The sequence below is a fragment of the Plectropomus leopardus genome, chromosome 9, assembly GCF_026936395.1.
Source record: "Plectropomus leopardus strain MGB_pleo_1.0 chromosome 9, ASM2693639v1, whole genome shotgun sequence".
NCBI lineage: Eukaryota > Metazoa > Chordata > Actinopteri > Perciformes > Serranidae > Plectropomus > Plectropomus leopardus.
The window spans coordinates 25,621,720-25,640,659 of NC_142184.1; the positions used below are offsets into that span (position 1 = coordinate 25,621,720).

Here is an 18,940-nt window from a genome sequence, read left to right on the forward strand (position 1 = left end):
TGATCCATATTTGATTCAGCCTAGAAACGATTAGCTCTTGATAGTTACCAGTTAACCCTGAAAGAAAAAAAAATGGTGACGCCTAAAGAGCAGAAAAAAATGTTACTTTCACATTATCACTTGTGAAACACTTTTCAAACTGTTTATTTTGTTGTGGTATCCTTTTTTTGTTTAACAGGTGAAATTTTCATTTTTGTTGCACAGTCAACCCTGAAAGTGATGACATAAAACAAAAAACAAAAAAAAAACTCTCAACCAACAGAGGTCAGTGGAACAATGATTTCCTCTTATCAAAAGAAAACCTCCTATTCTGTTTAATGGTCATCAGTGTCTGATTCATTGCACTTCAGTTATCCATTTTTAACTTCCCACACACCAAATAAAACAGCACTTAAGGAAAACTATAAGTCTTTATAATTCATCTTGTAAGTGGTTCTCTTAGTGGCATCTATGCTTAAAAGAAATTGACTCAACTATGAACTTATAATAAAATAATACCGAAAGTATCAACCTTTAGTTCAAATGAAAACAATAATTTGCAAAAAATGGAAGGAGGTTTTTCGTAACAGCAGAGATTCATTCTAATGACTTCATCAGTCTCAGACGAGGTGTCTGTAGACACTAATAAATCCCAGTGTTAGACAGGGCCATACCTTTACCCACCTGTCAGAACTGTGTGTGCGTGCATGCGTTTGTGCGTGCGTGCACCTGCATGCGTGTGTGTGTTGTACTTGTGCAGTGATGGTAGTTACATCTTTTGCAAATTAGCTCCTGGAACTGTCTTGTAAATGCCAAATCATCCTCTATATGTGTGTGTGTGTGTGTGTGTGTGTGTGTGTGTGTGTGTGTGTGTGTGTGTGTGTGTGTGTGTGTGTGTGTGTGTGTGTGTGTACACTCAAATCATGTAGCTAGCTGGACTGTTCATTAGACAAATAACAGCAATAATCTGACCACATTCAACCAGTGTTTCACAGATGCTTTAAGGAGATACTCCATCCCAGATCTACTGCACCTCCTGTGGACTTGACAGGTGACTCTGCACAGTTTGTAGTTGGATTCAAGTCACTTACAAAGGATTCCAGCGGTGACAAGTTCTCACATTAATAAAAAAAAGTATTAATATAGCCTCCACAGAAACTTCTCAAACTGCTCCTGCGACAACGTCAACTTCTCCTCTCAAAGCAAACTGCTCACTGTATTGAATTTTTTTTTTTTTTTTTTAAGTTGTGGATGAATGTGCTGCTTCCTGCGTGGACAATATAGAAATGTAATATGCTTTGGAAATTTTTAAACATGTTTATATGGATTTTGGGGCACTTTTTCAGTGTGTAAACCTCTCACTATAGGAATCTTTTGTTAATTATTTGAACTCAAACTGGAAATACCCTCTGTTACTAAGAAAGAAACTACGATCATTTCACAGCCATTTAAACATTCAAGAGGAGGATTTTATTTTATACTCAAAAGATTTCAAATGAAATATTAATTTAACAGAAATCCCTGTAAACAATACATAAAACAAGATATAATTACTGGCCATTAATGACACAGAGACAATAGCTTCTCATAAATTGTCCATATCAGGTCTTTTGGGGTTAGTCAGCTCATTCTTATTGAAATCCTGACATTGAGAGATGCACAGCTGCCAAGAAGCACTGAATTCATGTGTTGTGTTGGAAATCAATGCCACAAATAGTAATCAAACATGAAAAGAGCATAACATGAATTTGGTTGTTTTTGGATCTTAAAAAACTAAATGCTGTTTTGTAGATGTCAGGTGTCATGACTTCTCACATGAGCACATCAACGTGAAAGACTTTTTAGCAGCAGCATTGCAAAGTAACTATGTCTGCAAATAACTGCACTTACCATATTTTCTTAAATGAAGGCTGGTTGCCATGAAAAATAAAATCCGATTCAATCACATGGCTTGGGGAGAAGAAAAGTCTGGATTAATATTTCAGCTTACATTTCCACCATTTTAACTCAATATATTCAACAATATAAGAGTGAATAAGAAATAACGGCCTCTCTCTAATACAAGCATGCTTCGAATAAAGGCCTGGTACCCTCTGCAGTTGAGGCTAATGAAGTCCCACCCACCTTTTGAATATTTATGTAAAGTATTTGTTATTCTACTGCATTCATTTTACAGCTTTAGTCAGTGTTTAAACTTCAAGGTGAAGATTTTACATATGAAGCCGAGCAAGTATCTGATAAACCTCTATAGATCAAACTACCCAAAAGTGTATGTACTGCTTACATATTACTTTTAAATACTTTTACTTTAGATACTTAAATTGAATTTTGTGACTAAAACTTTTTCATTTCTACATCATATAATTTCACTTTCAGGACTTCTATTTGTATGTATGTATGTATGTTGAGTATTTTTAAGGTGTGATATTGTCACTTTTGATTAAATAAATTATTTGAATACTTACCATGTCACTGCTGACTTTAAACTGCATTAGAAAAAAACAAAAGAAAAAAAAACACCTCAAACCATATGAGCTTAATTCGGAAGGCATCAAGCGAAGTAGGTTCAAGCTATAACCCTGTTTCTGTGAACAGGCCATCTGTTTTCATGCAAAAGTTTTGTCCTGGTGCAGAGTGAAGAGAAACAGGAAGTATGGCGAGGAATAGTGGGGTCGTGCAACAAAGGTTGCTTTGGATTTCAACATGTCTTCACCTTATGTAACCGTGCCAACAGGACACTCTGCCAACAGGCTATTTAAACTCTGTAATCATCAAGACAAGAACAAAATAAGTGGATCATGCTGTTGCCTCCAGAATTATTTTGGAGTTGTGACCATTTTTACACAGAGAAAATTAAATAAAATAACATTTCCTAACCATTAAAAAAAAACCTCATTGTGCATCTGTCACGCCTCTAACTCTGGGTCCTTATTTTTTCCTCCCCTCCGACACACGGACTCCATGACATGAGCTCAGACCTGCCTGCTGCTCCTGCTGACCTGCAGCGCAGAGCTCACAGATAAATCCTCCTAATTGGACTCTAGCCAACACTATGGCACAAATGGTGCCAAAACAAGTCTAATACAGAGCAGGCGTGCACTGTATTCCTTAGGCTGCGGGGTTAGAAATTTATTTAGAAACCTCACCTAATGATGATGCATATTGGTCCTAGCAGTAAATTTGACTTGTTCATCTGTGACATGTGGCAAGGCAGTAGAGGTGAGCACGGAGGAGGTGAAAACAGGTACGAACACGGATAAAAGTGGACACTATATGACCACCCATCACATGTCTTTTTTATTAAATTTGAGCTATGAAATATCCTGAAGGGCTCAGAAGAATCAGGCCATTATATCGACACAGAAAACAACCACATAATATAGTAAAAAATAGCCTTCAAAGATTATCCAGATGCTTGTTTAGGGTGTAAAACAAATCAACAGCCACATAATGGCATCTCAATGAGCTGAACTAAATTATGGAAATTTAAAAACATATTATCCATTGTCTTCTTTTGAGTTGCACCTGCAGATTAAGGTTTTTTTTCTCTAAATACTATTAAGAAAGTCTTTCTGAAATGTGGTGTAGTCATAGAAATAAATCCTGTTTACTTGCTTTTACACATAAAAGATTGCCTTGTTTTTCCTTTTTAATCCCTCTTGTTAAATTTTAGCCAACCACCCTGGAGTCACACACAGGCCTGTTTTGGCTCTGATTAGCCTTGCTCTGCCCTGCTGTGGAAACTCTGTGTGTGTGTGTGTGTGTGTGTGTGTGTGTGTGTTTGTCTTTTACTGCTGCTTGAGGAGAAACAGAACAAGCTGACGGACTGTTAAACCTTGAGCTGTGGCACAGTTTAAAACCACATAATACTATTAGACCGCAGAGGTCTGCTGGGTTAATAATGTGGACCAACACAGAACAAAAGTGTGCAGCAAACACACCTGCAACACACCTGACAGTTCTTCAGTGAGAGGCAAAACCTTGAGGTGAGATAAAGGAGAGAGAAGTGGACGTATGCACTATCAAGAATCAAATGTTCCTGCTGTCATGTGTTCTTGTGAACATTAGGCCGATTAAAGTTCTGGTTTATAGATTAGCAAACTGAACACAAAGTACGTTTTGTTCAACTAATCACAGAAAACCACAACCTCACTTTAAGCATTAATGGAAACCAACACTGATGTGTTTCTTCTTAAAGTTGCCTAACATGACAGACTTTGCAACTATATGTGTATAAATAACCTTCTCAGAGGAAGTGTGAAACTCTTGGTTTTAGCAAAATTTACATTACTGTTACAGAGATTGGTCTAATTATTTTGCATGAAAGATTTGTTACTGCAAACATGCTCAGTTGCACTGTAGAGGGTGAAAACAGAATGAACAGTCTTTGTGTTGTGACTCTGTGCCATCTAGTGGTGTAAAACCAAAGTGCATCATAAGAAAGAAAATACAGTGTTAGTTCATACACAGCCCTGGCTCTGTAAATAAGAAACAACACCATCAAAACACAATTGTGACATATTCTTGCACAGGACAGGGGAAAGGCCAACAATGTATAAAGAGCAAAAGGGACAGCAAAAGGAAGCAACCCTTAGTCTTATTAATCCTATTATTGGTTTAATTCGTCAAGGTTTGGAGATATTTATCCAAACTGAAAATAAATCAACAACTTTGATAATGGCTTCAAACCTTCTCTAATCCCACATACTCAATGTGAGGATTTGATTCTTAACTCTGTTATATTACTGTAAATGTAATATTTTTAGGTTTGAACTGTTCGTCTGACAAAACAAGAGTTTCTGGATGCTCGGGGAAACTGCAATGCCCATTTTTCAGACGAAACCTTATAGAACTAATCTATAAAGTAAAAATGTTATTTGATGTTGTAAATAACTGCTTATTGGAGCCACATGGCCACTGTTTCACTGTTGCAGATTGATCTCTTTAAGTATTTTTTTAATGCCGTAAGCCCACAAACAAAATTTTCTTCCCCTTAATTGTATTTTTGTGGCAGCAAATGTTTGGACAGATAAAACCTGGAATCAAAACAAAAGCATCTGCATGGACAGATAAAAGGTAAGTAGCTGTGTAAGTGTAATTTCAGGAAACTGAACCATTAATTGGTTTTAAAGTGAGCTAAAGTAATAATTAAAAAAAACTGGGGACCAATCACAAAGTAAGACAGTTCATCTGTAACCAGTTGCATCAGACAGCTGCCAGACTTTCATTCAAACAAAGGCAAACAGCTGTTTCCATCAGTGAAAATATATTTTTAAAAAACATATCAACAACAAATTCTATTTACATAGTAATACAAAATATTCCCACTCGACCTTTAAAGATCTTTCATTTGATGACCGTTCAATATGAATGGTCTCTTGTAGTTTCACCAGGCATTATGAAAATTCAATGAAATGTATTTCCAAAAGAGTGCCAGTCAGGAAGTTAAAAAAGTCACAGGAGACCAAAACAGAGAGATGAAGAGTGACAACAGACAGGAAGATTATTCCGATTCAATACTCTGTACTCAACACTTTGTTGGTACAGAAGGGAAAACTAAACAGCTACTGCGAATGTACCTCAAATTTCTGAGCTTATATCGTTGTTTGGTGATGTGTTTCTTTGTCTTTCCACAGAGAAACGTCTAACAGCAGACCACATTGATACACAAGTTTCAGTCCCTCAGAACCAAAGACCAAAGCCGTCCTCACCTTTGACTGAATGAACATCAGAGACTCACGATAATGGAGATCACAGTCTAGGAGGTAACCACGGAAACATCAGCAGCAACAGTAGAACACGAGGCGGCCGTAACTGAGGCGACGGCAGCAGAAGTGCCGGTTGATGTCAGTGAGGTAAGAGGGGGCTCAGTGGAGCGAGCAGGAATTGGTTTTGCGATTTTCATGGGAACAAAGACATTAGAAGCACAGTGCTCGCTCAGGTACTCGCCTCCTTTCTCCTCGTACTCCTGTCTGCTTATCCATCCATCTGCTGCTCCTCCTTCTCCACCAGGTGGATGCTCCAAGGCCCAGTCCCTCGCTCCATACCAGGCGTCCAGGGCTGGCCGCGACGCCATTGTCACCTAGGAAAGGGTTCAAATGTTTTTAAAAGATGATTAAATCTGGAGTGGATATATATATATATATATATATATATATATATATATATATATATATATATATACATATATATATATATATACACATACAGGTTTTTTTACTTTTTACTTCACTTCTTTTGTTCTTTTTTATTTTTGGAAACCACGCTGTCCGTCTCTCCAACAGCCCCTCCAGGATGTTGCAATCACAACTATTAACACAATTTCAACAAATTTCTGTAAATTCTGTGCTAACTTCCAATTTTGTCCAGTCACTGCTACTTTTCTGCAAATTTGACCCATCATTGTAAGTTTGTGAGTCACAGCAGTCTAAAACATAACATAACACATGCTGAAATAATCAAGGCGAGTTATATTAAATATGGAGGTTAGGAGTAAAGTTACTGCAGAATATATCAAAAACCGTGTGGTTCTGTTCTCACTGAAAAAAGCTGCCTTTGATTTTTAATAAATTATACACAATTTTTGGGGGCAATTTTCACTTAGTCCTACAATTTCATTGCAAAAAAAAAACTCCCTGAAAACATCTTTACATGCATCGCATTTTTTTATTTTTTATTTTGTTTGTTTTAGAAAAGTTGCTGTGAAATCACAGTTCATATTATTTATATCTGTATTATTTGTTATTAAATATCAATACAAAAAGTTGGCCAGTGTCAGAGAGATCTGTCTTTACTGGTCAACACCTGAAACATATCAAGTGGGAAGTGATTCAGAACAGCCTGGTTTGGCTCTTAAGTCAGGAGTGTTGATGAAGAGTTTTAAGGAGAACCATCTACCTTGAAGTGTGACTGGAACGGTCTCATCGCCAGCAGCTCTCTCTCCACTCTCTCCTTCATCCCGGGGTACTGCATGTTCCCTCCTGTCAGAAACACATTGCTCACCAACGCCTCCTGCTGCTCTGGAGTGTATCTGTATGTGGGATAGAAGACATAGATAGTGACGTGTCAGTGTTTCACGTCATTTTATGAGATAAAAATGATTTAGGTTAACATGAGAAATAAAAGAAGCAAGTGTTTGCATGATTTCATTGGCACGTGGCTATGAGTTTAGGTACTTGCCGTGCAGCTGTCATGTTGCATTATTACCTGGCCAAGACGTACTGCAGTGTCTCCATCAGTCCCATCTGGTCCTCTCCAGTGGGTGAGGGCTGGAACATGATCTCTGGACACCGCAGACGCTCCGTCCCTACAAACAGCTGGTGGTACTCCGCCATGTTGAACACAGGCTGGGGACGAGATCAAAGTCAATTTTCACTGAAGTAAATGTGCGATACCCAATATTTCAGCTCATGAGCAAAGTTAGTTCATTATAATCCAGGACAAAAAGTTTTCTCACACTTTCCGCCTCACAGTAAACTGGCAAATAATTGCCTGCGCAGCATTAATGAGGATCTAAATATCTTTCAGGGAAGCTACAGATTCTCTGTGCCACTACCTGAACCACATTAGCAGGTTTTTCTGGCAGCGTGTCCTCAGGGAATTCAGGATCCATCAGCGACACTCCATCTCCCTCGTCCATCGGCTGCTCCAGCTCAGACACCTGGCAGAGAGCAAGAGAACAGCCTCAGGCTTCATGTCAGCTGCAGCACAATGACTGCAGCAAACAGGGATGGATCCTGTAGAGCCCCGCAGCACATCCACGGCAATGACATGTAGCCCTAATTAATCATTGGCACACTGGAATGTGACCTGAGCTCAGTGAGTCCCCAGGTGATTAGTTGCTGTCATTACTTTTTAGGCGAATACAGTGAAGTTTGTCCACTTTGCATCCTCGTTACTGTTGGCAACTAAAGCATCTGCAAATGTAGATTATAGCCAAGTACATAGAAAAACACTGCTATACACTCAAGTTATATATAATCTTTGCATGTATTGATAAAATACTATAGTTTTTTTTCTTTCATATGTTAGTTTCAGGAGAATTTATTTTCTCTTTAGGTAACTTTACATAAGATCAGACATTGATAGGTCACCACAAAAAAAGATCGGACTTTTGAACTATTCAAATGTTTTTTCAGACACACAGCTGCAGCATAAGCACAAAGCACTTACAAGGTAACAATGAATCAAGATGATTCAGTTTCTCTCTGATTCGGTGCAGTATCACCCACCTCCGACTTTCCCTCTGCCCCATCGCTGTGCAGCAGTTTCTGTCTGCCCTGCTCCACAGCCAGCTGCAGTTTGTTGATGTACGACTGCAGCTCCTCAGCGGAGTCCATGTTGAGCTCCACCAGGCTCTTATGAAACTGATCCAACAGACCGTCCTCAAGCAGCTCCTGCACAAACACAAGCTCTATGATTACTGTGGAGCATACACCAGCTGCGGTTTACAATCACACCAAAAATCAAACATCAGATCAAAAAATGTAGTTAAAGGTATAGATTATTTAGTTGGTGTTATAGTTGCTGTTGTAGAAAACATGCAATGCAAAATTCCTTAGAGGGACAGTGGACTATTAAATGTTTTGTCTATTTGTAATTATCAGATATAAATGGCTCAAAAGTATGACCTAGTGCAGATTTAATCTCAATATTTCTTTTTTTTAAAAATTTTTTTTTGGGGGGGGCTTTTGGCCTTTAATGGATAGGACAGACTAAGCATGAAAAGGGGAGAGAGAGGGGATGACATGCAGGAAAAGGCTGAGGTTGGAGCTGAACCTGCAGCCGCTGCGGCGAGGACACAGCCTCTGTACATGGGGCGCCCGCACTACCACGTGAGCTACAGGGCACCCCTCAATCTCAAATCTTATGCAGAAACATTAGGGCTGTGTATTGGCAAGAAAGCCTGCCATAGTCTGGCGGCCTGTCCAGGATGTACGCCGCCTCTCGCCAAATGTCTGCTAGGATAGGCCCCAGCTACCCCACGACTCTTAAGAGGATAAGCAGTTACTGCTGAACGGATATTGGCAAGAATCTTGCCATACATATTGTTACAATTTAATAAATTGTGATATATTTGAAATTTTTGTTATTATTTGATGTGTTGAAAATTATATTGTATTTACAGTGTTTACTTTTATTTTTTTAATCTCTTTATTGCAATTTTGCAGGAAAGGCACTTCATAAATAAAGCTGAATTGAACTGAATATTGCAATACTGTAAGTAAGGCAATATTTTTTGATTTTTTTTTTAAACTCTAATTTTCAGACTGCAAATCTGAGTAAAAAAAGGTTGTTGCTATGTTGGAATGGAAGAGTCAAAACGGCTGAATCTTGCATTTAAAACTATGAGTTAAAAATCAATTCAGTGTTTTGAAGAATCGATACAGCATCATACATCATATCACAATACTCAAGTGCACTGATATTTTCTTACACCTCTAATATAAATGAATATCCAATAAAAATTAATAATAAATGATACAATAGGTCGCTTGCCTGTATTGCCATAAGTCTGTCCAGCCTCTCTTGGTCCTGCAGCAGCTTCTCTTCCCGCCGGCGAGCGTTGATCTCCTGAAGCCGTCGAAGCTGCTGAGCTCGTCTCTCCTGCCTCTCCTCCACGCTCACGCAGCCACCCGGCACCTTACCAGAGAAGGGAAGCTGCATACGGTGAACCTCCCGCTCATAAAACTCTGGGCTACGCCACTTTTCCAGCTCTGTGAAGGACAAAGAGGAAATGAAAAATAAGTAAAAAAGACAGGAAGGAAAGGGTTTGCATGCATCTTCATGTTGTCCATGAGCTCTGTCAGTCTAGAACCCCCTGCATCTATAAGGAAGCTGGTTAATTCAAAATCAATGATTTATGGAGAAGGCGTGGGATTGAATTAGTGTGAACTTCATATACAATCCAAGTTGTCATGTGTTAGACCATTTCTTTTGCTTTATGTTTTTCATTTCCTGTTAATATTACTTTTTTTGTCTGTCTGCTTTTGTGTAATAATTTCTCATAATAATTTCCTTTTTTGCACGTTGATATGAATCTACATCAAATCAGATCAAATTTTCACTGGTTACAGGTAGATTCATATCCATCTGGAGTTTATTAAAGTTAACTTAGGATAAATTTCATTCAGCTATTCAAAAACTTGAACAGAGTTGTGAACTTAACCAGAGAAGCTTCACATATATATGCACTGACAGACTGTACCTTCATGGTAATCCACAGCCACGTAACTGTGTTCATGCAGCAGTTCCTCCACTCTGCTGAGTGTGATGGCGGCGAGGTGACCTGGGTACTTCAGCTGGAGAAGGCGCTGCAGGTAGGACGCTGCCTGACTCCCAGCCACGTTCACACGCTTACAGTTCACCGCATCAAACCTTGAATAAAAAACACATCAAAATTTACACTACAGAACAAACTGTGGAAAATGTGTATATGACCACAGTAAAGTCAAATCAGGAAAGAAGGCCGACAGGAAAAAATGCAAGTAAGATTATGAAAAATGAATTCTTGATGGGCAAACACAGCAGCAGCTGTGTGTGAATCCTCACCTGCCGTTGATGACCGGCAGGATGTGTGAACAGTGGTATCCCGAGGACAGAACGATGCCCGTGTGCGGTGGCTGCAGATTCCTCTGTGTGTTATTGTGGTAGAAACTGTACAAGCCGTCCACGCCATAGGAGACGTACGGGACGCGGTAGCACTCAAACAGCAACTCTGACATCATCTGGCGACAGTGCAACGGGTTGCAGGGTGCCTCTGTCACCACAACAGGGTGTGGCACGCTGCCCTACAGAAGCATGGAGAGAGGTGTTGTAGTTAACATGAGTTAGTTTAACATTACATAAAAAAATGGTACTGGTAATTAAAACGCAACTCAGTTTGCTATAAGAGCAAAAAAATTTTTTGTTCCAAAGGTGCATTTTGCATTTTTGGGGTACAACACTATAGTTATTTGAAGGATTTTTCTCTCTACGATCTGTTTTTTTCTTCTTTAACCTGCATCACTGATGACATTTATTAGTAAGAGGAAAGTCTTTAAACACATTTTAACTGCATGTCATCAGTTTCATTTAGTCACATGTGAGCCATGCCATCCTGTGCCTTCTCTAAAAACATCTGGGCTAATATAACTGCTACATATCTAAACATTTTCCCGCATTCTGCTAAATTTTCATGCACCAATTTCAATTTCATGCTCCAATTTTTTTGTGACTTGAATTTTGGTAAAAGGTCTCTGCTACACTTTCATTTTCATTTTTGGAGGGGACAAATGCAAATGTTATAAATATTGAAGGGTATGTCCACACCTGTATTTGCTGAGTTTTTAATACACTTAACAGTTAAACAAAAAATAATCTTAGTATTTCTGTACCTACTTACCAATGCCTTAAATAGCAAACGGATCTATGCATCAATAACCAAAATCATGTATTAACTGTTTGGTCTAGCCCGGGATATGCAGAGCCAAAAGACCTCAGGATTTAACTGATGTGTAGAGATTAAATCAATAAGTATTGTTACATAAACTTTTTGAAAAGGCATGGACAGGAAAAGAAAGAAGTAACACATTAAGTGAATTGCTGTTGGATAAATGATGCCGTTTTTAGCTCGGTGTGAGGCGACAGAAGCGTTGGCTCCAGCAGACTCAGCAGGGAGCGTGCTCTCACCTCTGAGCTGATACCCAGGTGTGTGAACACGTAGTCGAAGATGAGCTCCTGTATCTCGAAGTTGACCACCACGTTTCGGTCAAACTGGCTCTTCAGCAGCCACCGCAGCGGCTCCAGGTTCGGGATATCGTTACCGATCTGGGTCTCGCTGCGGGCCGCCCCTCTGCTGCGCGCCGCCACCGACCTGAAGAGCAGCCGCGGAGAGTCCAGCGGAGAGTCCCGCTCTGCCGCCGGAGCCGCCCAGCCGGCCCGGGTCTGGAAGGAGCCGTTATCTATCACTATAGGGGCCGGCGCAGGGCTCGCACACTGGGCGGGGAGTTCAAAAATCGGGTCGGAAGAAGATTTATAGTCCTGAAATGAGAAAATTTGATAGACCGGCTCGTGTTTGGAAGCCATTTTGAAAGTGCGTCTCCTCAAAATACAGCCGAGTAGAGTCTGGGTGTCGCCGACTTTTAGTTCCCGGTTGTTTTTAAATCGATTATCAATATGCAGACATTGAATCCGCAAACAGCAATATGTCAAGAAAAAGTATCCGAGCAGAACTTAAAAGACATCGTTAAAATATTTGTAATTTAAACAGGTAAAATAAAATACATGTTTTACTGTTTCAAACACATGGCTTAATTTTTAATTTAACATTCCTATTTAATCTGCACTGTAACCGTGATGGTGTGTGTGTGTGTGTGTGTGTGTGTGTGTGTGTGTGTGTGTGTGTGTGTGTGTGTGTGTGTGTGTGTGTGTGTGTGTGTGTCCGCATTTGAAATGATTGTGAATTGTGAAAAAATATATTATATGTACATTTTCTACCACCAGAGGTCGTACCAAACTCTATTCAAGCACAAATCCCTGCAAGAGGAAACACACTCATGTCTTCTTGAAGGGAAAATGGCCTGTTTATTATTTACGTCAGACTGTAAAGAAGCATCATAAATTTGTATCTCATGTGTATCATTGAAAATGTTAAACTGCTATGTAGAATATTGCAATTGCACATTTTAATGACTTGTTTTTGACGAGTCTGTTAAAACTCATGCTGTGTAGCTACATTTTAAATTTTAGTAGAGACCCCAAAGTTTCTATTTAATGCAGCCATAAAAAAATACCATTTCTCTATTATCATTCATCACCCCAAATTTTGGGCCAGCAAATTATAAATGTTGCAGTGGGATGAGTCCATTTTATATCTACATTTAAACCATGAGAACAGACATTTTCCCTCAGGCCGTGAGATCCCTGATTTCTTTCTGTCTGCCATCCTGTTACTCTCAGCTGACCGAGTGAAGCCTCAGCTGCTGATGTGGGACACCTGCACATGTAAGCCACTGTACATCACTTCAACTGAGACCATTCAGTCAGTGCACATGCTCATGTTGGAGATCTCACACTTTTATTTTGATTGTCCTGAATTACATGACCTAATGTTATTTAAATGGATGAAGAGTAGCCGTTTATGTGTGTATTCAGCTTAGTAGGAAAATAGCTGCTGGTTACAGCCCATGTGGCTTCACATTTAAGATTTTTTGCAGTTTTCTCATTTTCCATAAATAGGTCATCTACCTATGTATGACTAATTTAGCAACACAGAGCTTTCAAATTTCATCCAAACCTTTATTCAGCAATCCAATAATTTACTGAAAATTTAAGGCAAATATAAATGTGGCTTATTCAAAAACTTAACCCATGTTGTTGTATTAAAAGAAAGCAGCAGTTTGTGCAGACTGTCTTTTGTTCTAACGAAAGCATTTTATACATTTTAACCTTACAGTTATTTAAATTGTCCATGTGCAATAAGTTAAGCAAGTTAATAACCATCTGAATTTGATTTTGCCTTGTATTTTAAACATGAATATTTTCTGCCCAGTGCATATCTTAAAAGCAAACTAAAGTACAATATTTAAGGTTGCATGCAAATTTGCATCGGCTTATTGTTAGTTCAGCCTGTGAAAGATAAATCTGCAAAACCATCTTTACAAAAGCACCATTCCACCCCACAAACTTCTAAATTATAATACACAAAGTAATGTAAAAAACACTGTATTGGCATTTGATATAATGGTGCAGCCAAAACAATGGGTTCTCGGGTTTGCACATTTCTTTTCAGCTACTTCTGTATTGACATATAGCAAGGAAATGTAGCAAACTGTGGATACATTTGACTTTTGCTGTTCTGATTATTACATTTTTAATTGATCTTGTGTATATAAAACTGCCATTGTTTTACTCAGGGGCTCTCCCGCCCAAATAATTTGAATTAAACAGTGCAGAAAGTGTGTATCATGAGTGCATTTTTTTCCTGGATAGCACAGATATTTGGGAGCTGATGATGAAAAGGATGAAGGATGTGTGTGTGTGTGTGTGTGTGTGTGTGTGTGTGTGTGTGTGTGTGTGTGTGTGAGGGAGGGGTTTTACTGTATGAAGCTTGATGGTGTGTCACTGAAGCCTGAGCACAGTTCACTGCTCAGGCACAAAGCTCTAAGTGACTGCCGTCCCCCTCCTCCTGATGCTAATAAGCAGATCTGGGTCAGCTCAATCTCTCAAACACACACACACATGGCTACATACCCACTGCTAAGACACACACAATCACATCTATCTGCACATTCACACTCACACAAACATACACATACACATACGGTGACAAACTCATACAAATACACCCCCATAGATTGTCTCCTCTCCAACCCACACACACACACACACACTGGCATCCATTCCTCCCAGGAGGCAAGACGTGACATTGTGTCGCCGTCCGTGCACGAGCCTCGCAGCCCCCTGCTTGTTTTGCTTGTCATCCAGGCAGTGGTGATGAGGCGCAGGAGAACTAATAGGCTACAAGCACTCTGGGAGTGCCACGCGTGATGCCAAGCAGCCTCCATTTTGTGGAGGAATGAACAGACTGTTACTTCCCACTGATGGGGAGGAGGAGGAGGAGAAATATCATGTTAGACAAAGTCAGTCATGTTTACTATCTATTAAGAATGAAGAGGTCGATACAGAATGATGTTGCGATATTTTTGTGTGACTAATCGAAATGTTAAAATTGTTAAAAATGACAAAAAAAATCCAATTTGTTGCAATAAAAATGATTGAAGTGAGATGTACAAACTGAAAACCTTGTCTTAACAGATCTTAAAGGGACATAATTTGCAGTTGAAAAAAGGTAATACATTGCAATATATAGCAATATATTTGCATCAAAATACTCAGCATATCACAGCATTTTAAAAAATGCAATAATATTGTATCATGGGGCCTCTGGTGATTCCCGCCTCTACTATTTATGAATAATGTAATACAATGATTTGATAATGACTGTCATTTCTTTAGTTGTAATTATTTGTCTTTTTTAAAATTAATTGTATATATGGGTGGTTCCAACTGAAAGTGATGTAATTTGATGTTAAATACAGAATTTAACTCTTCTGAATTTTTTTACCTTTACAAAGGTAAACGGTGTCTTTTTCACATTGCTCAAGAGTACTTTGGCAAGAATAAGCTGGTCATATGTTTTCTTCACAGTTAAGTTGTCCTCATGACAACACTGAATTTTCTTTTGTAAACATCAGTGTGCATGCTGTACATTTCTTTTTGCCATTTAGGATTGTGTGTCATTATTATTATCAATTCAAATTCAAACTGATTAATTAAGTACAATACTGTGCATTAATACACTAGAGCAGAACATTTGAATTCATAAATTATCAGTAAATGTAGGAGTGACTGGAAACAGGCCGGAGAAAAGGGAAAAAAAGAAAAATCCCAGTGTGTCTGTGTGTGTGTGTGTGTGTGTGTGTGTGTGTGTGTGTGTGTGTGTGTGTGTGTGTGAGAGAGTTTGAAGGAATGATGGATGGAGGAAGCGAGACCAGTTTATGTAACGATCCTGACTCTTAGCACTTCCGATATATCAGAGTCACACTGCGGACAAAACCCCCTTCAACCTCTGTGACTCTTTTCCGCACCCTGTTAGGCCTGCACACACATACACACATACACACACACACACACACACACACACACACACACACACGCACATACATACACATACACTGTACACTTACACCCACTACTATCTCTCTTTCTCTCTCACTCTCTTGCTTACACACACACACACACACACACACACACACACACACACACACACACACACACACACACACATACACACAGTCTGTCACTACCACTCTCTTCAGTCTCTGGCCCTGTAAGCCCAGCAGATCTTTTTGGGCCATAGAGTGATTAATGTGTTTGTGCACCTGTCACTATTCATGCATTCATGAATGTGTGTGTGTGTGTGTGTGTGTGTGTGTGTGTGTGTGTGTGTGTGTGTGTGAGGGATGGTTCTAAAAATACAAATATTCTAATTTTTCAGCACCATGTGTAAGTGTGCGTGTGGGTTTCATGTTTGGAATCCCTGCCTTGTTTACATGGCCGGCTCCAGAATTTTTCCTCTCCCAGTGTTAAGTGTGCTTCACCAATAAAAGGGGGGTGACGAAACAGCAGTATGGTAAGACTAATCAGGCAACATAAGTGGGAACACCTGTGTGTGAGGCTTTAACCATTTCTGCCCAAAATCACTCCCTAGTGCAGCTTTCTGCCATTGTATTTGATTGAAGGTAGTCCATGGCATGAACTTTAGGTGAACTATCCCATGATGTAATGCTCTACATTTTATAGATGAAAAATTACTGTATGTGAGATGCACAGTGATGGAAATCTAAAGGTGCATGACATGAATCAGGAGAGGAAGGGCAGGGGGCCCACACTACTTAAATGTGGAGGCCAAGAATTTGGTTCTGTGCCCCTGAATACATGGATGTTCCGTAGTTTGTATTTTGCTTTTTTCTTTTGTCACTTGCTATAGTAATACAAAAGGTTGAAGACTGGCTTAAATGTTTTAATTCTCCTCTAGGCAGTCAAGGCTTTCAGACACAAATAACAAATAACCTGTGCCGAGAAAAAAAATCTTTTCTCTAAAATCTCAACACACATGCACACCCTCTGTCCAATTACTGTGGCCATGGCAACTATCAGAGATTATTGCTTCCAGTCAGCACTGCACGGCTGTTAGAGGAGGCTATAAGCCCCTCCATATCTCAGGCCTACACACACACACACACACACACACACACTGAGGCAGGCATGGTTGCAAGCATACACTCCCCTCTCTGAGTGCTGTCTCTCACTCACACACACATTGAGCCTGAATTAATCCTTCTCTTTGTAGCCTCAGAAGCTAAATTGGTCGCCCCAGCAACCAATCTTAAAGCCCTTTCAAAGAAAAAAATAAAGAGGAACACTGAAAATCCATTTTGTTACGAGGAAGTAGAAATATCCTGTTGGAGAGAATTCCATGTGGTCTGATTTTTTTTTTCAATATGGAGTTCATTATATTAAAGATTCGCAAAAATATTTTATGCCATATTATTATTTTTCTTTCACAGTCTAGATGGGTTTTTTTTAGATTTAGGGTGAGGCAGCATGTATTTTGCATGCTTGCGTTTCTGTGCGTGCGTACGTGCGCGTGTATGACATTTGCAGCCGCTCCTCTGTCCCAGCGTTAGCCCGCGGATTGTGCATGTGATGGGGGAGGGAGAGACGCCTCAAGGACTCTCCCTATTTCCTCACTGTCCTACACGCACGCACATACATACACACGCACATACCCCTAGACACGGATGACACACACTCGCTAACAAACACTGTGTTGGCCTGAGCACAAATGGCAGCTGGCAAAGCAGCCCAAGCCAAGCATGAAAATATGCGGAACTTTCTCTGTCCTCTGGCTGGTTTCTAAATTTAGACCTCTCTTCCATGTTGCGTTTTTGTCTTGCAGTGCTGCTGGAAAAATATTGTCTCGCATTTCTTTACTTGTTTCTGTCTGTGTGGCATTTTTTCACCGCCTTAAAAAAGAAGTAGGCTTTAAACATCCTTAATTAACAGACATTTTCGATGTTGTTTTTTAAATAGCGGCTGTGATTTTTCAGCCTTCCTGCGACAGCGGGCTACAATTCTGCAAGCACGCTGCAAAAACCTGATGACAGTTTTGCTCAGCCGTGTCACAGCAGATTATGGAGGCAAAGACGAGGTGCTTCCCGGGGAGCTGAGGTGAAAAAGAAATAACTCTCTACCCGAGAGTATTTCTAACGTGTAGGCCTAGATCTTTAATAAATGTAGCCCACAACAAGACAATAATTAAAATAGCTCTTGGATTAAGTGCAGGGTGTTTGAAATGTGTGGACTCTGCCCCCCCATAATTCATAGTGAAAGAAAAAAAAGTCCGAGCAGGAGTCTGACCCGTTTTTCTCTGAGTCTGTTAAGGAGCTGTCCGTGGTGCTGCCGGTGCCCTGCAGCAGGCCAGCCGTAGGATGCGCATCATATCAGCAACGAGTTGCATCCCTTCACAGGCTGCTGAACATGGTCATCTGGAATCAAATGAGCTGGAAACTTAAAATCTGTGCACGTATGCGATCATGAGAAATCCAAACACGCAGATCGGGGTTAACAGTGACATCAATTTAAGTGTTTTAACATGAACGTGGGGCGAATATATGGAAACATTTGTGTTTTTGACTCCCGTCTGTAGACTGAAAATGTGTTTGAACAATTAAACATGACTGAAAAATGAATTCAAATATTTTCTGTTGGTAAATATTCTATGCATAATTTAGAAATAAAATGTCAGTATCCCTTAAATATTTTAGTCCAGTGTATTAATAGGCTTTTTTGTCCCTACATACAGACAATACCTGATGTACGCCTCTCGGCTGTGTGTGTGACTGCACGCTGTCACGGAGTAGGATACGTTGCTGGTCCGCGCGCTTCATTTCACAAATTTAAGATTGATTTCACGTGTTAAAATACAGTTGAGCAGATCAGGCGAAAAATATTAAAATTTTGTTTAACGAAAAAAAATTAGATCGACGTTGCATTAATAGTCTATAGCCTGTGGTTCATTTAAATATGACTGCATGGTAGGCCTATTTGCGCATTGCAGATGTCGCAACTGTAGATCACTGTGAGATTTAAATAAAATATGTCCTTTTAATTCAATAAATGTTGATAATGCAGGGCTCTTGTTAGATATTTATTTCGCTTACATCTCATACATGCACGCCCGCTGTTTGTTGCTGACAGTGTCAGTTAACCTGTTGACAAAATGCAGCATGAAAGCAGGTGAAATGTTTGATCTCTTCATTCATGCATAATGTCACGAGCAATTCTGTAATAGTGCTGCCTTTAAATGACCTGACCGCTTTATCCTCGTGACCACCGTGCCCGGTGAATTAACGTC

At 39.7% G+C, this 18,940-nt stretch overlaps 1 protein-coding gene across 1 annotated transcript; it reads right to left on the reverse strand.

The window, feature by feature from the left end:
* Positions 1-1,426: 1,426 nt before the first annotated feature.
* Positions 1,427-12,111, reverse strand: actr5 (actin related protein 5). Its single transcript, XM_042492044.2, has 9 exons — positions 11,650-12,111; positions 10,531-10,769; positions 10,187-10,356; positions 9,478-9,695; positions 8,211-8,375; positions 7,535-7,639; positions 7,186-7,325; positions 6,877-7,009; positions 1,427-6,061 (listed from the first exon to the last, which is right to left on the reverse strand). Exons 1-9 carry the CDS (start codon positions 12,043-12,045, stop codon positions 5,738-5,740), a joined length of 1,890 nt encoding a protein of 629 aa, XP_042347978.1. The 5' UTR covers positions 12,046-12,111; the 3' UTR covers positions 1,427-5,737.
* Positions 12,112-18,940: the final 6,829 nt, after the last annotated feature.